Source organism: Hevea brasiliensis, chromosome 6, assembly GCF_030052815.1.
Source record: "Hevea brasiliensis isolate MT/VB/25A 57/8 chromosome 6, ASM3005281v1, whole genome shotgun sequence".
NCBI classification, from domain to species: Eukaryota; Viridiplantae; Streptophyta; class Magnoliopsida; order Malpighiales; family Euphorbiaceae; genus Hevea; species Hevea brasiliensis.
In genome coordinates, this window is record NC_079498.1 from 83,962,871 (window position 1) to 83,987,566 (window position 24,696).

General features: G+C 32.9%; 1 protein-coding gene and 1 pseudogene across 1 annotated transcript; one reads left to right on the forward strand and one right to left on the reverse strand.

Annotated features, from left to right (window-relative positions):
* Nucleotides 1–2,275: 2,275 nt before the first annotated feature.
* LOC110641559 (uncharacterized) lies at nucleotides 2,276–3,215 on the reverse strand (annotated as a pseudogene).
* Nucleotides 3,216–23,226: 20,011 nt separating this feature from the next.
* On the forward strand, nucleotides 23,227–24,371 carry LOC110641562 (uncharacterized). The gene has a single exon (XM_021793343.2). The coding sequence runs from the start codon at nucleotides 23,367–23,369 to the stop codon at nucleotides 24,249–24,251; it is 885 nt and encodes a 294-aa protein (XP_021649035.2). The 5' UTR covers nucleotides 23,227–23,366; the 3' UTR covers nucleotides 24,252–24,371.
* The last annotated feature ends 325 nt before the right edge of the window (nucleotides 24,372–24,696 follow it).

Consider the following 24,696-nt stretch of genomic DNA (forward strand, 5'->3'; position numbering starts at 1 on the left):
TCTACCTACTTATACTATACTCATTCTAAATTTCTTTCTCAATGATTAAGCAAACTAAATTAGACAATACTATTAATATTAATAATAAAAATAAATAAAAATGCTAACAGTAATAAGTTAAACATAATTAAATTATCAATATAATAACTTTACTGGTTCTAAATTAATTTCATATATTTATTTTATTTATGTATTATTTTATTCAATATTTATAAATATATCTCTATATTTTTTATATTTACTGTGTTTTTTTATTTTTATTTTCTAAATTTTTGAAAATATCATTTTTATGTGTCTATTTTCGTGCTTTTCCGTGTCCGTGTCTTTTTTATGTGCTACGTAGGAAATAGTTTCTCAACTTAAGCCAGTTTCACAAAACAAAAACATAGTTCAAGTACTGTTCAACTACAATTGAAAGCGAGAATGTCTCAAATCACCCAAATAAAATGCGCAAACAATTGCCAGGAAAAATTATACTTTTGAAGGTGCAAAAGATGACAGTATCCAACACTAACAGAGAGAGAATCAATATACAAATATATAAATATCGCAATTAATCTTGGTCTGGCCAAATGAGTAGTGAACTCGGGCAGACAACAGTCGAGGTGTGTTGAGGTTTAATGAGATGGAGAACAAGCTAGATGACAAGCGGTAGATGAAGAACAGTCACCTGTCGGCAGTGGCGGATGTACATGGAAAAAAAAGAGTCAATTGGCCCCTCTCTTTTTTTATGACTCTTTTATATTTATAGATGTTTATATATCTTGACTCAACTCCTCATAAATTTAATTATTGAACCCTCTTTAGATAAAATTTAAAATCATTTGAGATAAAAAAAAAAAAAAAAAAAAACATGTTATGTATCCAAAAGTGTATTTACTCTTAAAATTCTGCTGTGACTTTCAATAATGAACTTTATGAAAACAAAATGATATAATTATATGTGTGATAAATTAATAAATAATTTTTAGTTACTTATATAGATATAAGTACTTAATAGCATTAATAATAATATAACTTTTTATTATTTACTTTTTACATGTTGACCGACCTGGAAAAAAATTTTCTAGATCCGCCACTACTTGTCCGGCTAGGTTAAAGGAGGTGCTTGGTGGGTGGTGGCATGGAGTCGTGGATTGGAAGAGAAGAAAAGAAAGGATAACGAAGGCATGGCAACTAGCAGGGTAGAGAAAAGAACTAGGGGTGAGGGACTGAGACTTTATATACCAACCCAAACCTAACTTTAAATGGCATGTTTAGTTCGGTTTAGTTCAAATGAATTATTTTTTTCTTTTAAAACTAAATTGAATAAAAAAAAAATTAAAAGTTTTAAAATTTAAAATTAAACTGAACTGAAATTCTGAAAAAAATTGAATCAAATGCTTAAATTAAATCAATTTGATTTATTTTTTTTTATTCAATTTGAATACAGTTCATCCCTAATTCATTGTAGTAAATAATACTGTAATGATAAAAGAAAGTGAATGAAAATGATATAATTACATAAATTTAAGAAAACAAATATAGGAAGTAAATGAAATCATATAAAATTTTTTTAATAAAAAAGATTTATTACAAAACTGTTGTGAGTTACTACACCTAATAAAAATTTTTGAAGTTTATGAACAAGATGGCTTGAATAAAAGTAGATGCTTATTAATGAAGCTAGGCTGTTAGATGTAATTAAGAAGGCCATGGAAATTCATACATGTGAAATAAAGATGAATATGATGATTATAAAAGGAAATAATAGTGAATGATTCACAATGAATAATGAATTAAAATATGCACACTGACAAGATTGTTATGCAATTGAAAGGCAAGATCCGCAACCTTTTGACTTTGCTAGTAGCCATGTTCTGCTAAATTATTGACACTATAAGTGAGCATATGGATGATTCCAATGGCCTCCTAACAAAGAGATAGCCGCCTCATTGTTCATTGCTCCAAACATGTGTAATATTTGATGACTCTGCCATGTGATCTTCTTTGATTTATGTGTTAATCACTAAAAGTGAGAATAAAAAAAAAAGAGTATTAATTATATTGCTTTGATTTCCAAAAGAATACATAACCAAGTGTTATGTTGTGAAATTAAAAATGATCTAATTGGCTGAAAATATATAGAAATTAAGGCATGAAAAACGTAAGTACGAAAGTAGAAAAATTTTGGGAGGGAAAGATGGAGTTGATGAATTTAATTAGCATCTAGAGATTTATACAAGCATATTTATATATTTCATATTGATGTACAATTGTAACTCTTCATCATTTACTAATTCAAAATCTTAAGAAGGGAAACTCTTGTTTTGATCGCTTGAAGAGGCCCTGAGTTCCATCTTCGAGATCTTGAATGCAACCTCCAAATTCTTTAGATGGCTTTGAACATTCTCCATAAGCATGTAATTATCATATTTGCAAGCAATCTTGCATCCCACAAGAGATTTCAATGCAGCATCCGCCATTGCAAATTCATTCTCCTCCATTTCTTCTTCCTTAGATGCTATTCTTTTGTGGAGGATAAGCTTGGAGACCAAGGACCAGTGGCTTGGTTTGGACTGTGCCTTTGGCCCAAAGATGAAGAACAAGAAGTATTTCAAGACACAGAGTGATTGCTTGAACCTCTCTTAACAAAGTAACCAAGGTTGCAATCTCATTTCCAGCGTCAATGCAAGAGAAAGAGCATTTGTTCTCTAAACCCTTTAAATTGGTCAAGGCCTTTTTGATTGCCCTGTTTGCCATCTTCCAAGAGGTCAGATATTTCCTAAACTTAATTGCAAGACCATTTTCACCTCCTTGTCTTCTGCGAATAGTGGATTGAAGCTCCAGAGTGTATTCCTTTATCTGCAGCAACGCATCCTTAGCAGAGTTACAAACATTAAGAAGTCTAAGGGATCCATTAAGCAACTCCTCGACGCACTTGTGATTGTTCTCTTGGGCTAATCCCCGTTGAGTTAGAGGCAAAAGGAGCAATTTATCGACAAACTCATGGAAATCTTGAAGGCCATCAAGCTTGTGGGAAATTGACATTGATGAAGTAGAAGTAACTTCAAAAGCCCTTAATATGCAGATGTGATCGTCCAACTGGGACATGAGAGGGTGTGGTCTGGAGGGTAAACTGTCAGAGTGGCCATGGAAAAAGGTTACAGCCATTGGTTTCTGAAAATTTGTTAAAGAGAGAGAGAAGCTATAGCTAATTAAACTCTAGAATTGAAACTCTCAATCCTGTCTGGCCTTCATGGGCATCTGCTGCCCTTTCATACAAGTGCATTGGAAGGGCAGACAAGAGGAATCTCATCATAAAAAATGATGGGTGTGTGATTTTTATTTGGATATATCAATATCTCTGCCATGTCTACGTAACGTCTCACGCCTACCTCTTCACCAACTCATCACCTAATTATCTCAAGAACTTGGAAAAGCTCAGAAATGGTTTTCAATGGCATAATTATTGCAGCACACGGGTACCATTTATATATACATTGTTTGCTCTGCACTAGGCAAGCCAAATATATTATATATATGGGATTGAGAGACGGAGAGAGAAATTAATGATATTGTCAACCTTCTCCAAGTTATTCAGATGTGGATCTTCAAATATTGTCTGTTGTTCACCAATTAAACAATAAGGTTTGTATATTTTCTTTTTCTATTTAATCATTAACATGTTATAAATGTTCATATCAGTAAGATTATTTGAACACAAGTTGTTCAGACAATATTTGTGTATATATTTCTTAAAATGAAATCTTATGAAAACCACAATAGTTAACAGAGGGAGTGAGTGGAGAGAATTTTCCTGCCAATAAATGTGTCATTGCTAATATTGTGCCATATCCTCAATCAACTTTAATTTAGTTATGATGTCAAAAAAATTATTAAAATTATTATTGGGACATGGTATTTGTGTATCGAGTGTACCTAATAATTACTCTCTTGCATTAGGCTTGGGATGATCCCTCCTGAGTTAGTTGGCCCTAATTATTATGTTGTGTACTACGGAAAGCATGTAAATTAAAAAGAAATAAAATAAACTCACAAAACACTAATATTCACGATATTTACATAATTCACCCTCTCCAGCTACATCTGAGCATGCCATTTTCTACTATCAATAAAATAAATTATCAATTATAAGCTCAAAACTCTACCATCTATTGACCTCTCACCAATGGACAAGAATTTCTTCCTCTTAAATTTTATATCCTTTCTTTACCTTAAGTCAAAGCTTTTTTCTCTTTATGGGACTCCAATGGGTAGGAGCCCCTCATCAATGAGCAAAGCCACTAACTCTATGGTTTGAAAGTCAAATAACTTTTTCACCATTCTCCTATTTATAGTCTTAATTCCTAGAATCTTAATCTAATTAGGAATCACACTCAATTTAGGAATAACACCAAAATAAGAGTTCAACATAATATAAGAAATAATCATCTATCTATTAAGAAATATTTCTCCCACTCAAATAAGGAAAAGATATCTTTCTAAATCCCACTAGGAATTTGAGTCACAATTCTAACATATTAGTTTAGTGCATGGGAGGAGAATTACAAAAAATACTATTGTTGCATAAGAGGTGATGGACACTAAGAGAAACAAGAAAGGTAGAGTGGGGTACATGACTTTGAAGGTGGATATAGAGAATGCTTATAATAGAGTTCGTTGGGACTTTCTTAGAGATACTATTACAGAGGTCGATATGCCTTTGTCTTTTGTGAGAATGGTTATGAACTATATGACCTCTTCCGATGCAGATTTATTGTAATGGGGAATTAACTAAGAAATTCTCTCCTTCTTAATAATTGAGGTGACCCTCTGTCATCTTATCTTTTTGTTCTTTGCATGAAGAGAATAGCTCATAGTATAACTGAGGCAATTATTATAGGTGTTTGGTGCCCTATCTCTCTCAATAAAGGGGGTCCCTTATTACTGCATTTTTTTTTTACTGATGATCTTATCCTCTTTGCTGAGGCCTCTACCTCCCAAGTTGATACTATTGTTCAAGATAGAAGGTTAGTCTTTCCAAAACTAATGTCCATTTCTCTAAAAATGTTAATAATAATAACAGGAAAATTTTGAGTAGAATGCTTGAGGTTAAAGAATTTGGTAACTTGGCAAGTACTTGGGCTTCTTCATTCTAGAGTAACCAAGTCGACCTATCATTACGCTGTTGATAAAGCACGAAGGAAATTGTCTAGTTGGGATTCCAATAAGCTTTCTCTGGCAGGTAGTGTCAGCTTGACCTAAGTAGTTCTTTCAACCATCCCTATATAAGTAAACTTCTCGACTTCCGCTTTTTATTTGTGATGAATTAGATAAGCACTAAGCAATTCATTTAATGCATTTAGGTGGAAAGAGGAAAATGGCATTGGTCCCTTGGCAGAAGTTCAACTTCCTAAATAGTTTGGTAGCCTTGGTTTTAGAGGTTTAAACACCTTTAATAAAGATTTCTTAATGAAACTTGCATGGGGTTTGCTTACTAACTCTCAGGCTCTTTGGGTTAGAATTTTACGGTTTAAGTACAAATTTGGTGATGATCTATTTCCTCAAGAGTTGAAAGCAGTCAACAATTCTAGTCTTTAGCGAGGTGCTTTTAGGAATTGGTTAAGAAAGGCTCTTAATGGTTTTTGGATGATGGCAAGCTTGTTAAATTATGGAAAGATGTTTGACTTCTTGACAAGGTTTAACTTGGGGAGAGTATTAAGAAGAAAAACCTAGTAGCCATTCATATGACATGGTGGTTAAATTTATCAATATCGATGGTCAATGGGAGTGGTCTCACTTTAGTGATTTCCTTCTTACCTCCACGTTGTTGTTTCTTTCGGTAGTGCGCCTCTACTTCTAACTTGGGCAAAGATAGTTTGTTTTGGAGCCTTTCTAGTTCAGTTCAATTCTCTATAAAATCTGCCTATTGGTTACTCATGGATGGAAAGGAATAGAGACGTTACACTGTTTAGAAGTGGCATGGTCCTCAATGTATTTGTATCTTTTTATGGTTGGCCCTTTATGATAAATTACTTACTAATAGTAAAAGAATGAGAAGACATATGAGTGAGGTGGCTACTTGTCACATCTTCATGAACCATGTAGAGTCATCCCTTTATGTTATTAGGGACTGTCCAGTTACGAGGCAAGTCTAGTCTTTCTTCATCCCTTCTTCCTCTTGGGATACATTTATTTCATTAGGTCAATCTATCAAGTTTGGTGAGCAACACAAATGAGAGTTTATAATATTTAGTGGACTTTCCTTTTTGGTTTCATTTGCTAGTGTTTTCGAGGCAGAAGAGATTCATCCATATTTAGAGACACGGACACGAGTTTGGATTCTCTCACTCAAGTGATTTTGGTTCGAGCCAAGGAGTATAATTCTACCCTATAAGATATATTGATGTCCCCTTCTAGTAGCTTTAAGATCCCTTCATGGATTAGCTGGAAGTACCCTCTTTCACCTTGCATAAAGCATAACATGGACAAGTCTCTTAATTCTCTTGGAGGCTTGGCATTTGGAGGTGGGTTATTTAGAGACTTGAAGGGGATATGTTTGCAAGATTCTGTTGTGTCATTTGGCAAGACCTTAGTTTTAGGTGCTGAGCTTTTATTAATTTATGAAGGCCTCAAGTTGTTTCACCAATCAGGCTATAACCATATTGTTATTGAGAGTGACAACCTAATTGCTATTTAGATCCTAAATGGCGATTCATAGCCTCTTAGTGCTTTGCATCGCTACTTTCTTCTATCAATAGCTTAGTGGTTCCAGAGTGAGATGTTATTTTCTACCACATCTTCAGAGAAGCTAACTTTTGTGCCGATTGGATTGCTAATTTTGCATCTTCTCTTTTGCCTAGTGTGCACACTTTGGACTCTCCTCCTTCTTTGGATTATTCCTTGGCTCTTTTATGAGAGAGCTGTTAGTAGTTTGCCATAGAGCATATTATAAAATTGTATCTTGTAAATATTTGTTTCTTTTTTAATGGCATGTATATTTTCTTTTAATATAAATTGTTTATATTTAATTAAAAATGTTCTTTAACAGCTTATTATATGTTCCATTATTAAGGTGTTAAGAATATGAGTGATGAAACATTCTAGTAAAAGTGTTATAAATTTTGGTTCACAATCTAGGATACCTCATTGGGCATGGTTTATCCAGATAGATTGTCACCTTTACTAGTTTCCATGGATTAATATAAGATACTAATAAGTTGGAACGGTGACTCTCATACTATATGACAAACATGGTGGGCACTTATGAGATAAGCAGGTTGAACTTGTGACACGAATATGACATGTACATGGAGTTTACTCTTGTCAATACATTGTCATATAAAACACAATAGTGCATATAATCTATTAACCAGAGATAATATAGTTATCTTGTATATAGGTGGTTTGAGTTTGATACTACTTTCATGCTTGTATAAAGTATGAGTATATGGGCATGTGTTAGCTTCGAGTAGTTATATATGGAGATAGGCGTTAGTCAAGATGGGATCCGTTACCCAAAGTAAATAGGGATAAAATCCCATGTCCATTGAAATTATTCTTGATAAGTCAAGTTCCTAGCCAGGACAGATAGACTTGTCAAAAAAAAGTTTATGACTGGAAAGTCTCATTAATCAAGAATTAGAATTAAAATGAGGACATATGATTTTAAGTAATAAGAGTTTGACATGAACCATGACTCTAGCTAGAATTGAGATTTTATAATAGAGAGATTTTAGTGCATGGCATGTATGATCAAGGTTCATGAATTAGAGAATAATTCATAACTAGTTGGGTAGTCATGGTACATTATGCTAGATGTAAACCATAATTTATGAGAACTTAAATGAAGAGGGAAATTTCATTATAAGTATGGAATGGTTCCAATAATATTAAAGAGTTAATATTATTCTCATTGCCAATTAGTAATAAACGTAGTTAGTCGCATACATAAGAACAGTATGATCGAAGTAAAACTAATTTGATTGAATTGATTAAATGATTTAATTAATTAATCAAATTAATATATTTAGTTTGCAATTAGATTGTAAAGCCCCTAGCATGACTTGAAACTAAATTTATTTATGAAAAAATTCAAGTTAATATTTAAAGTATTTAAATATAAACTTGATTAATTTAGCATAGGGTAGGAAATTAATTTTTGGTTAATTTGACTACTTTTCATTTGGTCAAAGGAGAGATAGTGCTTATTTAATTGGTATTTTTCATATACTAATTGAAATTTTAATTTCTCAATTATCTAAGTTTGACAAGTGGTCAAATTAAAGTTAGAAAACTCAATTTTATAATTAAATCAAATTTGGACACTTGTAAACTTAATTATAATTTAGAAAATTAAAATGAATAAAAGGATAAGAGAGAAAAGATATTTTCATCTTCTTCTTCTTCTATCTTGGCCGAACCAACTCTCCCTCTATAGCCAAAATTTTCTTCTTCCTTCCTTGCTTGATTCAAGAGAAATTAGAATTTGTTACTCTTGAATGAAAGCTTGAGAAAGTGTTTTTCCATATTTTCATAAGATTAAATACCAAGAAACCCTAAAGTTCTTCTTTCTCCAAATCTTGGCCGAGCCAAGAAAGAGAATCCAAGGGGTCTTAAGGTGAGAAGGAAAGCTTTGGTCACTTTGCTAGTGTGGATAAGCTAGAGGATCAATAATTGGTGGTTTTCACTCTCCGAATTTGGTATTGGATTAGATTCTGTGCTAAGGGGTAAATTTCCCTAAATTTTACCTTGTTAAATTTAAGGTTTTTGTTTTTCAATGGCAATAAAGTATGTTAGCAATTGAAACATAATTTGTTATGACCAATTTATATGTTTTACAATAGCATAAGTGATTTATATGTTGCATAAAACCCTAGGGTTAACAAAAAATAAAAATGAAAAAAATTGCTAACATTGGACCCTTAGGTACATTTATCTTTCAAGTGCTAAAGTGGCTTATTCCAGCTTGTGTTAGCTGTTGATTCCTTTGAGCTTTGCTCCTATTGTTACAAATAATAATAATAATTATTATTATTATTATTTTAAGTTAATGAGATTTCAAATTCTGTAAAAAAGATTATTATGCAATATCATGTAGTTTGGAGCTGCTAGAATTTCGGAAGGGATTATGTTGCAAAACTTAAAGAGATGATTTAATTATGATAATTAATTTACAAACGCTAATTATTTTTACAAGCATCTTCTTGAGTTTATATTTAGTAAGTTAAGCTGTAATCACAATAGAATAAAATTATGATTATATTACATATTTTATTATTTCATTTGATTATATAATAAAAATTTAATAAAATAAAATGATAGTTATATTATGTTTTGACTAATATAATTGATATTCTAATGTGAGGAAACTTTCTTTTTAATTATTTACCCATTACATATGAGTGTCAATCCTTCTATCCACTAATCCAATTAAAAATATTATATTTTAATAAAATTTATCAATTTATAAGTAATATTTTAATTTTTTTTCTTTTTTAATTTTCGGTATTGAGTGAAAATGAAATAAACACTTCGTATGAAATTCAAACTTTTAAAATTATATGTTAAAATTCAATCTCATTTTCACTGTTCATTTGAGTAATTTTTTTATTTTTTAATTTTTTTTTACATTTAAAATTATTTATTCATTTTGTATGATGTAGTAAAATGATACTCACATTTATTATTCACGGTAATAAAGTTTTTTTTTTATAAGTTTTTAAAATTAATTTTTTTTAAAAAATTATTTTTTTACGTATATAAAAATGATAAACATTTCAGTGCATTTATCTCCTCCACAACTCCATAATGCTTTCAAACACTCTTATGCTTTAAGTATTTATTTAACATTTTTATAAATTTTTTATTTTAATTTTTCAATCTCTTAAATGTGATTTATATAATTATTTAATTATTTAATATATTTTTCTTTTATATTTAATTATTTCAGTGAATAGTTTTTTTTTTGTTTTTTATTTTTAAAATTTTTTTACATTATTTATATTTCATACATACTGAAATGATATTCACATTCATTGTTCACAAGCTTTTTTTTTTCTTTTACTTCAATTTTTTTTTTTAACAAGAATACTACATCGAGTGCTCCATCTCCTTCATAACTAATATAGTCATTTAAGTTTTTCATTCTATTTTTTCTTCATTTGTTTAATTAGTTATTAATTTATTCAACTATTTAATTTATGCTATCATTTTTCATTAAAATAACTTTAAATAATTTATTTGTAATTAACATTGAAATTGAATATACACTAAAATTATAAAAAATAATTATATTGTTCTTTCTTTTTTTAGTGATGGAAAAGATAATAATAATCTCATTATTAATTATTACAAAATACAGAAGCAAAATAAAAAGTTAATAATAATAAGAATGATTTGTAAACCCGCCGCAGCAATATGCGGGCAATTATGCTTGTGAGAACTTATAGTTGAATTTGACAATATATATATATATATATATATATATATATATATATATATATATATATATATATATATTGAACAAAAAATTCAATTTGATGTTAATAAGAGCACACGAGTGCCTTGTTCTTGCGTAATTGCTTGGTAATGAATTAGATCACGAATTAAATTAGCTTGCGTCCAGGTGCAGATGGCTGGCACAATCGAATAAATAAATAAATAAATAAATAAATAAATTAATTAATTAATTAATTAGTGTTAGTACAACTCGAGCGTGTTCAATTAATCTTACCCATATGCAAATTAATAACATGTTGATGATTAATTATAAAAAAAAAAAAAATCTACAAAACTTATTTGTTAATTAGTGAACAACAGACAATATTTGAAGATCCAAATCTGAAATACTCCGAGAAGAGCCTGCGTCTCATTGGTATCAGAGCCTGGGGGGATAGAGTGATTATTGCCCAATATCTTTGTGAGTTTTATTTGTTTGGTTAGTGCATTCCTGAGTCCTTTTGAGGTTGCTGGTCATAAGTCCTAGTGGTTTGGCTGTAAATCCAGATATCCTACTGTAAGGAATGTATTAATTAGACTATTCAACTCATGGATATATTTTGCAGAAATCAATCTATTTCGATTCTTCTACCGAGAGAAGATAGTCAACAGTGAAGAATTAATTATTGAAAACTTTGAAAAAGTAATAGATAATTGGGAACTTCCTAAAGTCCAGAAAGATCAGATCTATAAACAAAGCAAGTTTAACTTCCTTACCAAAACTGATTATACCATTAAAACTGAGGAAAGAGATATTCCAATCACAAAGCCTTTTGAAATCATTAAGCTTTTAACTTCTGCTTCCTTAAATAAACACAAAGCCAAAGGTTACAACTATGTCCATATAGGGTTAGTTCAGGTAGGAATCAAACCCTTAACGAAAGAAGGTCTGAACACTTCCATCTTAGCTGTTCTAAGAGATGCTCGCTTCTATGACTTTCAAGATTCTTTACTTAGTTCTGTTGAGTCTAGTCTTTGCACTGGTCCAATTTCTTTTGAATGTTATCCAAACTTAACTGTTTCTTTAAATGACAGAAATTTGCTTGATAGTCTTATTTTGCAAATAAAAACTCATAATTATAAAATGCTTCCTGGATCTATTCCTGTTGCTTTGATTTTTAAAGTTCATTACAAAGCCATGATGACTGCTTTTGCTTCTAAAGTTCTTATTCACAGTCAGAAGGGAGAAACCCTCCTCCTTCAAACTGATCTCACCAGAGCCAATGCTGTTATTCCTAAAGCCATCAAATGGAATGAAGTCTCACTACCTGAAGACTGGATCCTAGAAGGAGCCACAAGACCACAACCACTGCCTCCACCTAGCCCAAATACCCAGCTTAAAGAAATCGCCCAGTTCCCTGACGGAAAAGTAAAACTCTCTTTTGCTAGAAAACCTCCAACTTCTAGAAGATCTTTTGATGCTACCTCTTCCTCTGGCACTATAGACCTAGGAAGAATCTCACAACTACCTACTGTCATAGATCTACCCCTAACTAGAACGCCCTCTGTAGTTAATTATCCAACAACTGCAGAACACTTCACCCGAATCCCAGATCTACCTAGACACTCAAGTTCAGACATACCAAGAACAGCTTCAATGCAAACTGCTAACTTTTCAACCACTATACCAAGACCTGTCTATTCTACTCCTGAAGAACAACCCAGACCAACATCTCCAACCTTCTCATCTGTGACTGAGAATATAGAATCTGAACTGAATGTTCTTCAAAAAGATTTTCAGATTAACAAGGCTTATCTTCAAAAAGATTTTTATGCCCCTCATCATCATGAGAAAAAACTTTGGTTCTTCCAAAACTTCATGGATCAAAGACAGGAAATCCAAGAGAAATTTTATGCATTCCTTCATGAGCATCAAACGCATATTTTCTTCTTTGATTGGTTTGAAAATTATGCTTCTGAAAATCATCTGGAATATCCTTTTGCTTCTAAAACCTTAAACCCACTTTCTGAAACAACTTCCTGGCAAACTTCAAAAGGAGAATGGATTCAATCTGTCCATCCACCTCTCCGAGAACTTCAGATCAAACACCTCAAAACCACCCTTATAGCTTCCCCTTTCAAACTTAAGAGTGAGAAGAACACTGAGAGAGATCTTGAAAATATCATCCAGCAGAGCAACTGGACCAATAGTCATCTTCATACTATTGGAAAACAGTTAAATGATCTCCAAAAGCAGATTCAGCACCCAACCACCATCATCGCCTCCACAGAAACAAAGATGAAAGCTCCAGCCTTTAAGCCTTTTGAAGTTTCAAAAAGCTCTCTGGCTAGCCTCCAACAAAGGAACAACGAAGAATTTCTACAAGCTATTCAGGATCGCTTGAACCAACTTCCATCAACTTCTTCAAAGTCCAATGTCATCATTCCAGACACTCCTGAAGCCTCTGTCAATGTAATAGAACAACCGTCTGACGAAGAGAATGCCTTCCAAGAAGAAGCTCTTCCAACAGTATATAAAGTTCATTGGCAGAATCCTCAACAGCTTTACTACCCACGAGCCTTTGCTCGGATATAAAGGAAGATAAGCCGAGTGCCCTCTCCCAAAGCCGCTACAATGCTTCCTCTGTCTATGAATGGAACATAGATGGAATGTCAGAATACAATGTTCTCAACATTTTCCAACAAATGACGATGGCTGCAAATGCCTATCGGACCCAGGTAGGCACCACTGATCAAGCTATTGCAGAACTTCTCATAGCAGGACTCTCAGCACAACTAAAAGGATGGTGGGATTACTATCTCACTCCCCAGCAGAAACTTGAGATTCTAAAATCTGTTGAACTCGATGAAGATCAGAATCCGATACTTGATGAAAATGGCAGACCAATTCAAAATGCCGTTGCCACTCTCATCTTAGCCTTGACACTCCACTTTGTCGGAGATCCTTCACATCTCAAAGACAAGAATGCCGAGCTTCTTTCAAATCTTCGGTGCAAAAGGCTTAGTGACTTCAAATGGTATAAGGATACTTTCCTTACCAGAGTAATGCTTCGAGAAGACTCTAATCTACCATTTTGGAAGGAGAAATTCCTTGCTGGCCTCCCCCCTCTCCTTGGAGAAAAGGTTCGAAATAAGATCAAGGAACAGAACAACGAAAAAATCCCTTATGATCAGCTCACTTATGGAGAACTCATTAGTTTCACCCAGAAAGAAGGCTTGAAGATTTGCCAAGATCTTAAGCTACAGAAACAACTCAAATGGGAGCTCCACAAAACCAAAAAAGAACTTGGAACCTTCTGCCAACAATTTGATATTTCCTACCAAAAACCATCCTCCTCTTCAACTTTCAAACCATGCACAGACTGTCAAACCAGAAGACATCGCAAGCACAAAAAACACTTTTCTAAACAGAAAACCACCTACTACCAAGACAGACCTCCCAAAGGAAAGTCCTACAAAAAGCCTTCTCAAAGACCTTATGATCCCAATTCTACTCCCAGAAAAGATGTCACTTGCTATAGATGTGGCAAGAAAGGTCACATTGCAAAATATTGCAAGCTCAACAGGAGAATCCATGAGCTTCAACTTGAAGAAAAAACTTTGTATAAACTTGAAGCCCTTTTGCTTGAGTCTTCTGATTCTGAAGAAACTGTTTCAATTTCTTCAGAAGATAATCAGGCCCTCCAGCTTGATGAAGTCCTCTCCGACTCTTCTACTTCTGATAAGTCTGAAAAGCAACTAAATATGCTCACCAGAGATCAAAGGTTCATACTTGATGTTATTCAACACATTCAAGACCCTCAACTTCAGAAAGAATATCTCACCAAGCTCCAACATTCTTTTGAGGCATCATCTTCTCAAACCCCTTCTACTTCTGTGCCATCTAAAGCCAATAACCCATATGACCTCACAGCCATCTTACAAAAGGCCAAAACTTCCAAAACACAAGCTTCTGCTTCCACCATTCAAGAACTTCAGACTGAGATCAAAACCATCAAGTCTGAACTTAAGCAACTCCAAACCAAACAAAAGGAAGACTCTGTTATCATTCAACTTCTTCTTAAGAAATTTTCTGAAGAAGAAGAAGACAATCCAGAACCTGAAACTGAAACACCACAACTAGCCAATCTACAAGATGTTCCAGACAATTTTCTTTCAATTTTAAAACAAGTCACTTCCCAAAAATATTTGGTCAAAATAACTTTGAAAATTTCTGATGATTTTCGATTGGATACTATTGCTCTCTTTGATACAGGTGCTGACCTTAATTGTATCAAGGAAGAAATAATTCCAAAAGCATTTCGAGAAGCAACTACTGAAAAACTCAAGGCCGCCAACAACTCTTATCTCGAAATTGATTCAAAAACTGATGCATACGTTTTGAACAACGGTTTGCAAATCAAAACTTCATTCTTGCTTGTGCATAACATTCATCATACGGTCATACTTGGCACTCCATTCATAAACCTTATTACTCCTTATGCTGTGAATTATGATCATATTTCTGCTAACCTTAAAGGAAAAAAGATTGTTTTCCCTTTTATTGAAAAACCCCAAACTCGTAACTTGCATATTATTAAAGCTTGTTCTGTTTATGAAAATCAACTCAACTGTCTGATTTTGTCAAAAGAAATAGAACTTCAAAACCTAAAGAAAACTGTTTCAATCCAAAGAATTCAAAATCAACTTCAACATCCTGTTTTAAAGAAAAGGATTTCTCTTCTTCAACAACAAATAGAAAATACTGTTTGTTCAGATCTTAGAATGCTTTTGGGAAAGAAAACAACGTGTTGTTGATCTCCCTTAAGAAAATGATTTTCAAGAATCTCAAATTCCTACTAAAGCAATTCAAATGAATAAAGAACTTGAAGACCAGAAATGAGATTAAAGATTTGCTTTCTAAAAATTTAATTTAGTCCCCTTTTATGTTAACAAGTCTTAGAAATTGAAAGAGGAGTCCCCCGACTTGTTATTAACTATAAGCCTCTTAACAAAGCTTTGAAATGGATTCGTTACCCGATTCCAAACAAAAAGGATCTTCTTCAAAAACTTTTTGCAAAAATCTTTTCAAAGTTTGACATGAAATCGGCTTTTGGCAAATACAAATAGCTCTCAAAGATCATTACAAAGCGCTTTCGTCCCATTTGGCCAATATGAATGGAATGTCATGCCATTTGGTTTGAAAAATGCCCCATCTGAATTTCAACGCATTATGAATGACATTTTTAATCCATACTCCGCATTTTGCATCGTTTACATTGATGATGTCTTAATCTTTTCATCTTCTATTGAGCAACATTTCAAACATCTAAGAACTTTTATCCTTGTTGCTAAAGAAATGGATTAGTAGTTTCTAAGTCCAAAATTAGTCTTTGGACTAGGATTAGGTTCTTAGGACACTATATCTCCAATGGTACAATCTCACCAATAGAAAGGTCACTTGCTTTCACTGATAAGTTTCCTGACAAAATTATTGAGAAGACTCAACTTCAAAGATTTCTAGGATGTTTAAACTATGTCTTAGATTTCTTTCCAAACTTAAATAAACTGCTTCAACCACTTCATGAAAGACTCAAAAAGAATCCTAAGCTGGACACAGGAACACACTTCCCTTGTTCAGAAAATCAAAACCCAAATAAAGCAAATTCCTTGCTTACATCTTGCCGATCCATTTGCTTTTAAAATTGTTGAAACTGATGCCTCTGACCTTGGATATGGAGGAATTCTAAAGCAACTAAAAAATAATAAAGAAGTTATAGTTCAGTATGTTTCTGGACATTGGGATGAAACCCAGAAAAACTATTCTACTATTAAAAAAGAAATTTTATCCATAGTCATCTGCATTCAAAAATTTCAAAGTGATTTGCTTAATAAAAAATTTTTGCTTCGAATCTGCAAAAGAGGTTTTGAAAAAGGATGTTCAAAACATTGCTTCCAAACAAATCTTTGCTCGTTGGCAAGCTATTTTAAGTATTTTTGACTTTGATATCGAATATATTAGAGGAGATATGAATTCTATCCCTGACTTCCTAACTCGTGAATTCTTGCAGACTCCTCACAATGATCCCAAGAAAGAAGACTGAAGAATCATCAAAAGAAAAAGCTTCTGCTTCTACTTCAAAGAAAACTTCATCCAAACCCCAAACTTCCTCTCAACAACTTGCACTAAACCAACCCAAAATGACTTCCCAAAACCCTATTGTCTCATGGAATGCTTTATTCCAGAAAGAAATAGATCAACTTGACCAACCTTCAACTTCTCAAACTCCTCCAGAACAACTATCTCCAAATGACTTGCAAGTTTGGCTTGCAGGCCTCATTAATCACCCACAACTTTGCCAGTCCCTCAGGGATTCGCTCCCAGAAGGACAGCCCAAAAAACTTTTAACTCAAGCTTGCTCTCAAGAAGCTGAGAGAGAAATTATTATTCAAAACCAAACAACTCTCTCCCAAAAATCACTTTCTCAAACAATTTCAACTCCTAAACTTGTTCCTTCAACGGATTTGACTTCAAAATCAAACGAACCAGTGGTTTCACAAAACTTTTCTCAAAACTCTGGTTCAGCATTCAACTGGATTTTAAAGGATTCTTATCAAAGTATTTTAACTGTTGAAGATGGATTTTATGATTCTAACCCTCGTTTATGTGCAGCTAAGTTCTTTGGTTCTTGCCTAAGCTAGTGGGATAAGTCTAAAGATCGACCTACTACCAAAGTATCTTGATTGAAACTGGTCAAAATTAAACACTTCGAAAACTCCCTGTCCCAAACTATTCCACCGCACTATACTCAAAGTTATCCACCGCCAATTGGGGACAAGACTTAAAAGAAATTTCAAGCTAAATTTGGCCAAAGCCTCCCTTCTACTACAACTTTCACATATTGGGATTACCACCAAGCTTGGATGAATGCTTTTCTAATCCAAAACTCCAGCAACTGTCACACTTGGCTATTTTTCTTCCAGACCGTCTCCAAATTTCACTTTCCCAGATGGTTTGCCCAATGGTGGAACTGGATGGGAGCCATCCCCGAAATATTGCCCTCCGAATCAATCAAGGGTATACAACTTTCAAAGCCCGCTGTAAGCCTACAACTGAAGAAAACATATTTCATCCTCTCATACTATTTTCTTCAAAGTTCTTTGTGCCATGGGTTCTTTCATGGGACTATGGTTACAAAGCGATCAACTTCTCCCAGGGCAAGTTCTAATTCTCAATTTCAAAATTATATGGTGGTCAAAATTTCAAAAACATCAATAGGCCTCCTTAGGTGGAACAATGGCTCAATAAGGAGCAAAGGCAACTTCCCTCAACTTCGGCCCAAAACCCTACGACCTTTTTGGCCCAAAAATCAAATGCTCAATCCCTCTTGGCCCAAGCCAAGTCTGAAGAAGAATATTTTACTATCATGCAACAAGTCTTCTACTTGAAAACTCCAAGCCAAGCTAGCTCATCTTACGATGTAATGATAATGAGGAATATTATGCGCTTTAAAACACCAATAACTCTTCACATGCCTACAGTTCAAAGTCAACTTTTTCGGCTACCATCAAGACAACTTTTGATCATCACATGGCTACAGGAACTCCACTTGCAACAACTTTTGACATTTTGCAACAACTTTTGACATTTTCCACTCACAACTTTTGACATTTTCCACTTCACTTAAATATCTTTTTATCTTCCACATGTGTAATAGTAGCTTATAATCATTGTAAACCTCTTTCCTTCATCTATAAAAGGAGGAGGCTCTCTACTTCATTTTACAAGTTTTTCCTTTCAAGTTTTCTTAAGGATACCTCTCCCTTTCCTTATTCTATCTCCTTGTAAGTGTCCGGTATCAAGGTTTCAATAAAACTATCTTCTTACAATCTTTATTTGTTTCCTTCTTACAATCTTTATTTGTTTCCTTCTTACAATCTTTATTTGTTTTGAATCTATATCTGTGGCTGGTTCTACCGCCCATATTTCTATGCTTTTATGACTTCTTGTTTTATTCTTTATATCTATATCTGTGGCTGGTTCTACCGCCCATAATTTTATGCTGTTATAACTTGTTGATTTATTGCTTTTCCTACATCTTCTTTATCATTTACTGCATCTTCTTATTATTTATTGTTCTTTCTTCTTCTTCTTTATATTAATTTTATCTTTGTTGGATATCCCTTCGATCCTGCGTCTCATTGGTATATATATATATATATATATATATATATATATATATATATATAGGCTTGGCTAGCGCAGAGCAATACCCGTGTGCTGCAATAATTACGCAATTGAAAACCATTTCTAAGCTTTTCCAAGTTCTTGAGATAATTAGGTGATGAGTTGGCGAAGAGGTAGGCGTGAGACATTGCGTAGACACAGCAGAGATATTGTTAGATCCAAATCAGAATCACACACCCATCAAGTTAGACGACGAGATGTTATAAATAGCTTGTATGTTAGATAGTATAGAGAGAAAAAATTTCTATATTGTTAAAATATAAGAAAGTGAAGGAATGGCAAGAGTGAAATATGTATAGAATTATATATATATATATAATTCAATATATATTATTCTATTATGGCACTTAACAAATAGATGTGTCTGTTAATAGACAGACATATCAATTCTATACAAACAGTCACAACTGTTTGTATAGGTATCTGTTAATAAACAGACATGTCTATTCTATACAAATAGTCACAACTATTTGTATAGGTATCTTTTAATAAACAGACATGTCTATTACATAAATAGTTATATCTATTGGAGATAGACAGATGTGTCTATCTAGTAAAGGTGCCATGACTTTTCATTCATTATAAATATGGATGAGTTTTTTCAATCCAGAGATATATTACTTCTACTTCTTCTTCTTTTCTTCTAGTCTCTCTAAATTCAGTTCATATAAAGAGTTCTTAAGGGAAATCTTCAGGAGTTGCTGTCTGCAGATTTCAGGCTTTGTTGTATCCTGGAGGTATATTGCCATAACCTTGCAGCAATCTAGTGGGGGCAATTAATACCTTAAAGATAGTGATTCATCACGCCTCAAAGCCTATTCTACACCCACTGCCTCAACAATTTTAAGGTATTAATCGCAATAGAGTCTAAGGTTATTTCCGTGATGAATCAAGAGTTCGTGAAACTTGATCATTTTAAGGAACAAATTATGTTCACTAAGAAGGTGAAAGCAGACTAGGAAAAGAAGATGAATTGCCATGCAGAGGTCATATTCTCAATAATTCATCAGATAGGCTATAAGATTTATTTACCTCTGTGAAGCCTCCAAAGAAAATCTGGAATTCGTTAGAATTCGAATACAATACAGAAAAAAAAAGGTATGGATAAATTTCTCATTATGAAATATTTTGAATTCTAAATGCTTGATAATATGCCTGTTATGGATAAGTCCATGAGTTGCATAACTTTGTTTCAAAGTTTAAGGATTTGAAAATGGTAGTTCCTAAATCATTGCAATTAGGAGGAATAAGAGCACATCATACTTCTAGTTTGAATGATTATAGGAAGAAATTATTGTATGCCACATACGACTTTTCTCTTAAATAAATTCAGAAATACATACACATTAAAAGTTTTTTATGTGATAATTTATTTTATGTTAATGACATGCTTATAATTAGAAGAAATATAAGGTTATATTATGATGCTAAAACTCATGGTGAATGTGTTAAAGAAGATAATAAGATTTATGTGCATAAGTCGAAAAATACTTTTTATATGCATAAATCCTAATTCATATTGATTGTGTCTATCACTAACTAGGTGAGGATATTGTTAAAATATTAGTGATAGAAAAATTTGTCTCATTTCAAAAGAGTTATGTCTGTTCATAAGTGAACAAATATAATTATTTTAAGAGATACAAAGTGAATGGTTGTATCTGTTCTAAAAGGTATAAGTGAATGGTTGTATCTGTTCTAAGATGTATAAGTGAACGGTTGTATATGTTCTAAGAGGTATAAGTGAACAGATGTAATTATACCAAGAGATACAAAGTGAACAGTTGTATCTGTTGTAAAAGGTATAAGTGAACAGATATAATTATACTAAGAGATACAAAGTAAACAGTTGTATCTGTTGTAAAAGGTATAAGTGAACAGATATAATTATTCTAAGAGATATAAAGTGAACAATTGTATCTGTTGTAAAAGGTGCAAGAGAATAGATGTAATTATTATAAGAGATACGAAGTGAACTGTTGTGTCTATTCTAAAAGGTGTAAGTGAACAAATATAATTATTCTAATAAATACAAAGTGAACTATTGTATATGTTTGAAGAGATGTAAATGCTTTATAAATAGCAGTTTGGAACAAAAATCTATTAACTTTCCTTTTTTGTCTCTTCTCTTTATTTTCACCTACAATCAATATTATTATTCTTTAATTTATTCTTGGAAGAATTTTAAAATTACTGTCTAGATTTATATTTTGGTTACTATCTTTGAGGGATCTGCCTAAACTACCTAGCTATAACATAGTGGAGGTTTTACTCTTTGTCAATTTCATTATATTGAGGAAAGCAAATACTCCATATGATATTTATTACAAATTGACTGGAAATTTTGGTAGAATAATTATTCAAATTGAGTGTGCTAGTGCTATTGGTAGCTTAATGTATGTTATGCATTGCACTACTCCTGATATTGCTTTTGCAATGTATAAATTGTCAAGATATACTAATAATCCTAGTGTGGAATATTGAAAAGAAATTTCAAGGGTTTTTGGATATTTAAAAAAGGAATTATAAACTATAGATTATTCTGTGATAAGTTTTCAATTGTATAAAAACCATATAAAGAATTGTATCTATGCAAAGAGTTATGTCCCTTGGCCAAAAGATGTAACTAAATGAAAAGATGCAATTCTTCTAAATAGTTACATGCATGAAGAGATGAACTAATTGGCCAAAAGGTTGGTACATTTTGAGTAGTAAAAATAAGAGCCTTACAAGTCATTTGTAAGAAGTGACAAAAGAACAAATGAGTATGCATTTGTGTGTGCGTGCAAGTTTAGCTTGGTTCTTTATTGTTGGATACTCTCATTTTAAACAAGTTATGGAGCAATTTATTTCTGCAAATAAGGTACAAACCTAGACTGTGAATTATTTATGCAGTTCATGTTATAAACATGTGATTATATGGTTGACTAGTAAAACAAATATGGTTGGAGATCCTAAAGTGTTATAAATACCAATTGGATATGTATTACTAAGGATAATAAGTCAACTTTTGGTTGGGTGTCCACTTTAGGTGGAGGTTTTGTTTCTTGGGCATCAAAGAAACAAACTTGTATAACTTATTCTACGGTAGAATCCGAATTTATAACTTTGGCGAATGTAGATAAAGAAGTAGAATGGCTGAGAAACTTGTTATCGGATATTAAGTTGTGGCCACAACCTGTGCTATCTATTTCTTTATATTGTGATAGTCAAATCATGATGGTTAAAGCTTATAGTAAAATATACAATTGAAAGTATATATATATAAGCTTAAGACATGAAAATGTAAGACAATTAGTCTCTAATGGTGTTATTACCATGGTTATGTTAAATCCTATAATAATCTAGCAAATCCTTTAATAAAAGGGCTCTCGAGAGTTATGATCATAAGCACATGTGCTGATTAGGATTTAGAATATTCCATTAAATTTACTAATGATGGGAACCCTACTTTATAGTATTATTACTAAATAAAGTTTAAAGGGTAACAACAAGTCATTAGTAAATAGTGTAATTAAAGTACTTAATGTACTAAGTTAATGGAATGAGGATGAGTGTTTATACTCTTAATGAAGTTTAAAATTATTACAAAGGAAACTTCACCTATATGAACATAGGAAGTGGTGCCGCTTCAACAAAAGTGAGAATAACTTTTGTAAATGTTTATGAAAATAGGAGTAAGCACAAGGTCATATTCGTGCTAAAAATTTTGGTAAATTTTTAATTTGAACTAATTGGTTCATGTGTGTAGTATTTTCGGTTCTATTTAATATGAATATAGGTTTAAGCTAAGACCACCATGATTTTTTTAGAACTTTGAAATACTTACACTAAGGAAAAGTTTAAATCGAAAGATACTTTTCATTATGCATGAAACAATGGGATCTAACAATACAAGCTAAGTGGGGGATTGTTATAAATAGCTTGTATGTTAGATAGTATAGAGAGAAAGAATTTCTATATTGTTAAAATATAAGAAAGTGAAGGAATGGGAAGAGTGAAATATGTATAGAATTATATATATATATAATTCAATATATATTATTCTATTATGGCACTTAACAAATAGATGTGTCTGTTAATAGACAGACATATCAATTCTATACAAACAGTCACAACTGTTTGTATAGGTATCTGTTAATAAACAGACATGTCTATTCTATACAAATAGTCACAACTATTTGTATAGGTATCTTTTAATAAACAGACATGTCTATTACATAAATAGTTATATCTATTGGAGATAGACAGATGTGTCTATCTAGTAAAGGTGCCATGACTTTTCATTCATTATAAATATGGATGAGTTTTTTCAATCCAGAGATATATTACTTCTACTTCTTCTTCTTTTCTTCTAGTCTCTCTAAATTCAGTTCATATAAAGAGTTCTTAAGGGAAATCTTCAGGAGTTGCTGTCTGCAGATTTCAGGCTTTGTTGTATCCTTGAGGTATATTGCCATAACCTTGCAGCAATCTAGTGGGGGCAATTAATACCTTAAAGATAGTGATTCATCACGCCTCAAAGCCTATTCTACACCCACTGCCTCAACACGAGATTGCTCTTGTCTGCCCTTTCCATGCACTCCTATAAAAGGGCAGCAGATGCCCATGAAGGCTAGACAGGATTGAGAGTTTCAATTTTAGAGTTTAATTAGCTAGAGCCTCTCTCTATTCTTTAACAAATTTTCAGAAAACTATGGCTGCAACCTTATTTCATGGCCGCTCTGACAGTTTACCCTCTAGACCACACCCTCTCATGTCCCAGTTGGATGATCACATCTGCAGATTAAGGGCTTCTGAAGCTACTTCAGCATCATCAACTTCAATTTCCCACAAGCTTGATGTCCTTCAAGATCTCCATGAGTGTGTCGATAAATTGCTCCTTTTGCCTCTAACTCAACAGGGACTAGCCCAAGAGAACAATCGCAAGTGCGTCGATGAGTTACTTGATGGATCTCTTAGACTTCTTGATGTTTGTAACTCTACTAAGGATGCATTGTTGCAGACAAAGGAATACTGTCTGGAGCTTCAATCCACTATTCGCAGAAGACAAGGTGGTGAAAATGGTCTTGCAATTGAGGTTAGGAAATATCTGACCTCTAGGAAGATGGCAAACAAGGCAATCAAAAAGGCCTTGACCAATTTGAAGGGTTTAGAGAACAAATGCTCCTTCTCCTGCATTGACACAGGAAATGAGATTGCAACCTTGGTTAATTTGTTAAGAGAGGTTCAAGCAATCACTCTCTGTGTCTTGAAATCCTTCTTGACTTTCATCTCTGGCCCAAAGGCACAGTCCAAGCCAAGCCACTGGTCCTTGGTCTCCAAGCTTGTCCTCCACAAAAGAATAGCATCTGAGGAAGGAGAAACGCAGGAGAATGAATTTGTAATGGCGGATGCTGCATTGGAATTTCTTGTGGGATGCAAGACTGAGTGCAAATATGATAATTACATGCTTATGGATAATGTTAAAAGCCATCTTAAGAATTTGGAGGTGTGCATTCAAGATCTTGAAGAAGGAACTCAGAGCCTCTTCAGGCGTATGGTCAAAACAAGAGTTTCCCTTCTCAATATTTTGAATTAGTAAATGATGCAGAGTTACTATTGTACTTCAATATGAAATATATAGATATTCTTGTATAAATCACTAGATGCTAATTAAATTCATCAATTCCATCTTTCCCTCCCAAAATTTCTACTTTCACACTTGTATGTCTTGCCTTGGTTTCTATATATTCAGCCAATTATATCAGTTTTAATTTCACAACTTCAACACTTAGTTATGCATTATTTTGGAAATCAAAGCAATATAATTTGTACTCTTTGTTTTTTTGTCTCAGTTGAAGTGATTAACGAATAAATCTAACGAAATCACATGACGCAGTCCTCAAATATCACACGCGTTTGGAGCAATGAACAATGGGTGGCTGTCTCTTTGTTAGGTGGCAATTGGAATCATCCACATGGACACATAGTGGAAATAATTTAGCAGAACATGGCAATTGGCAAAGTCAAAAGGATTGCAGATC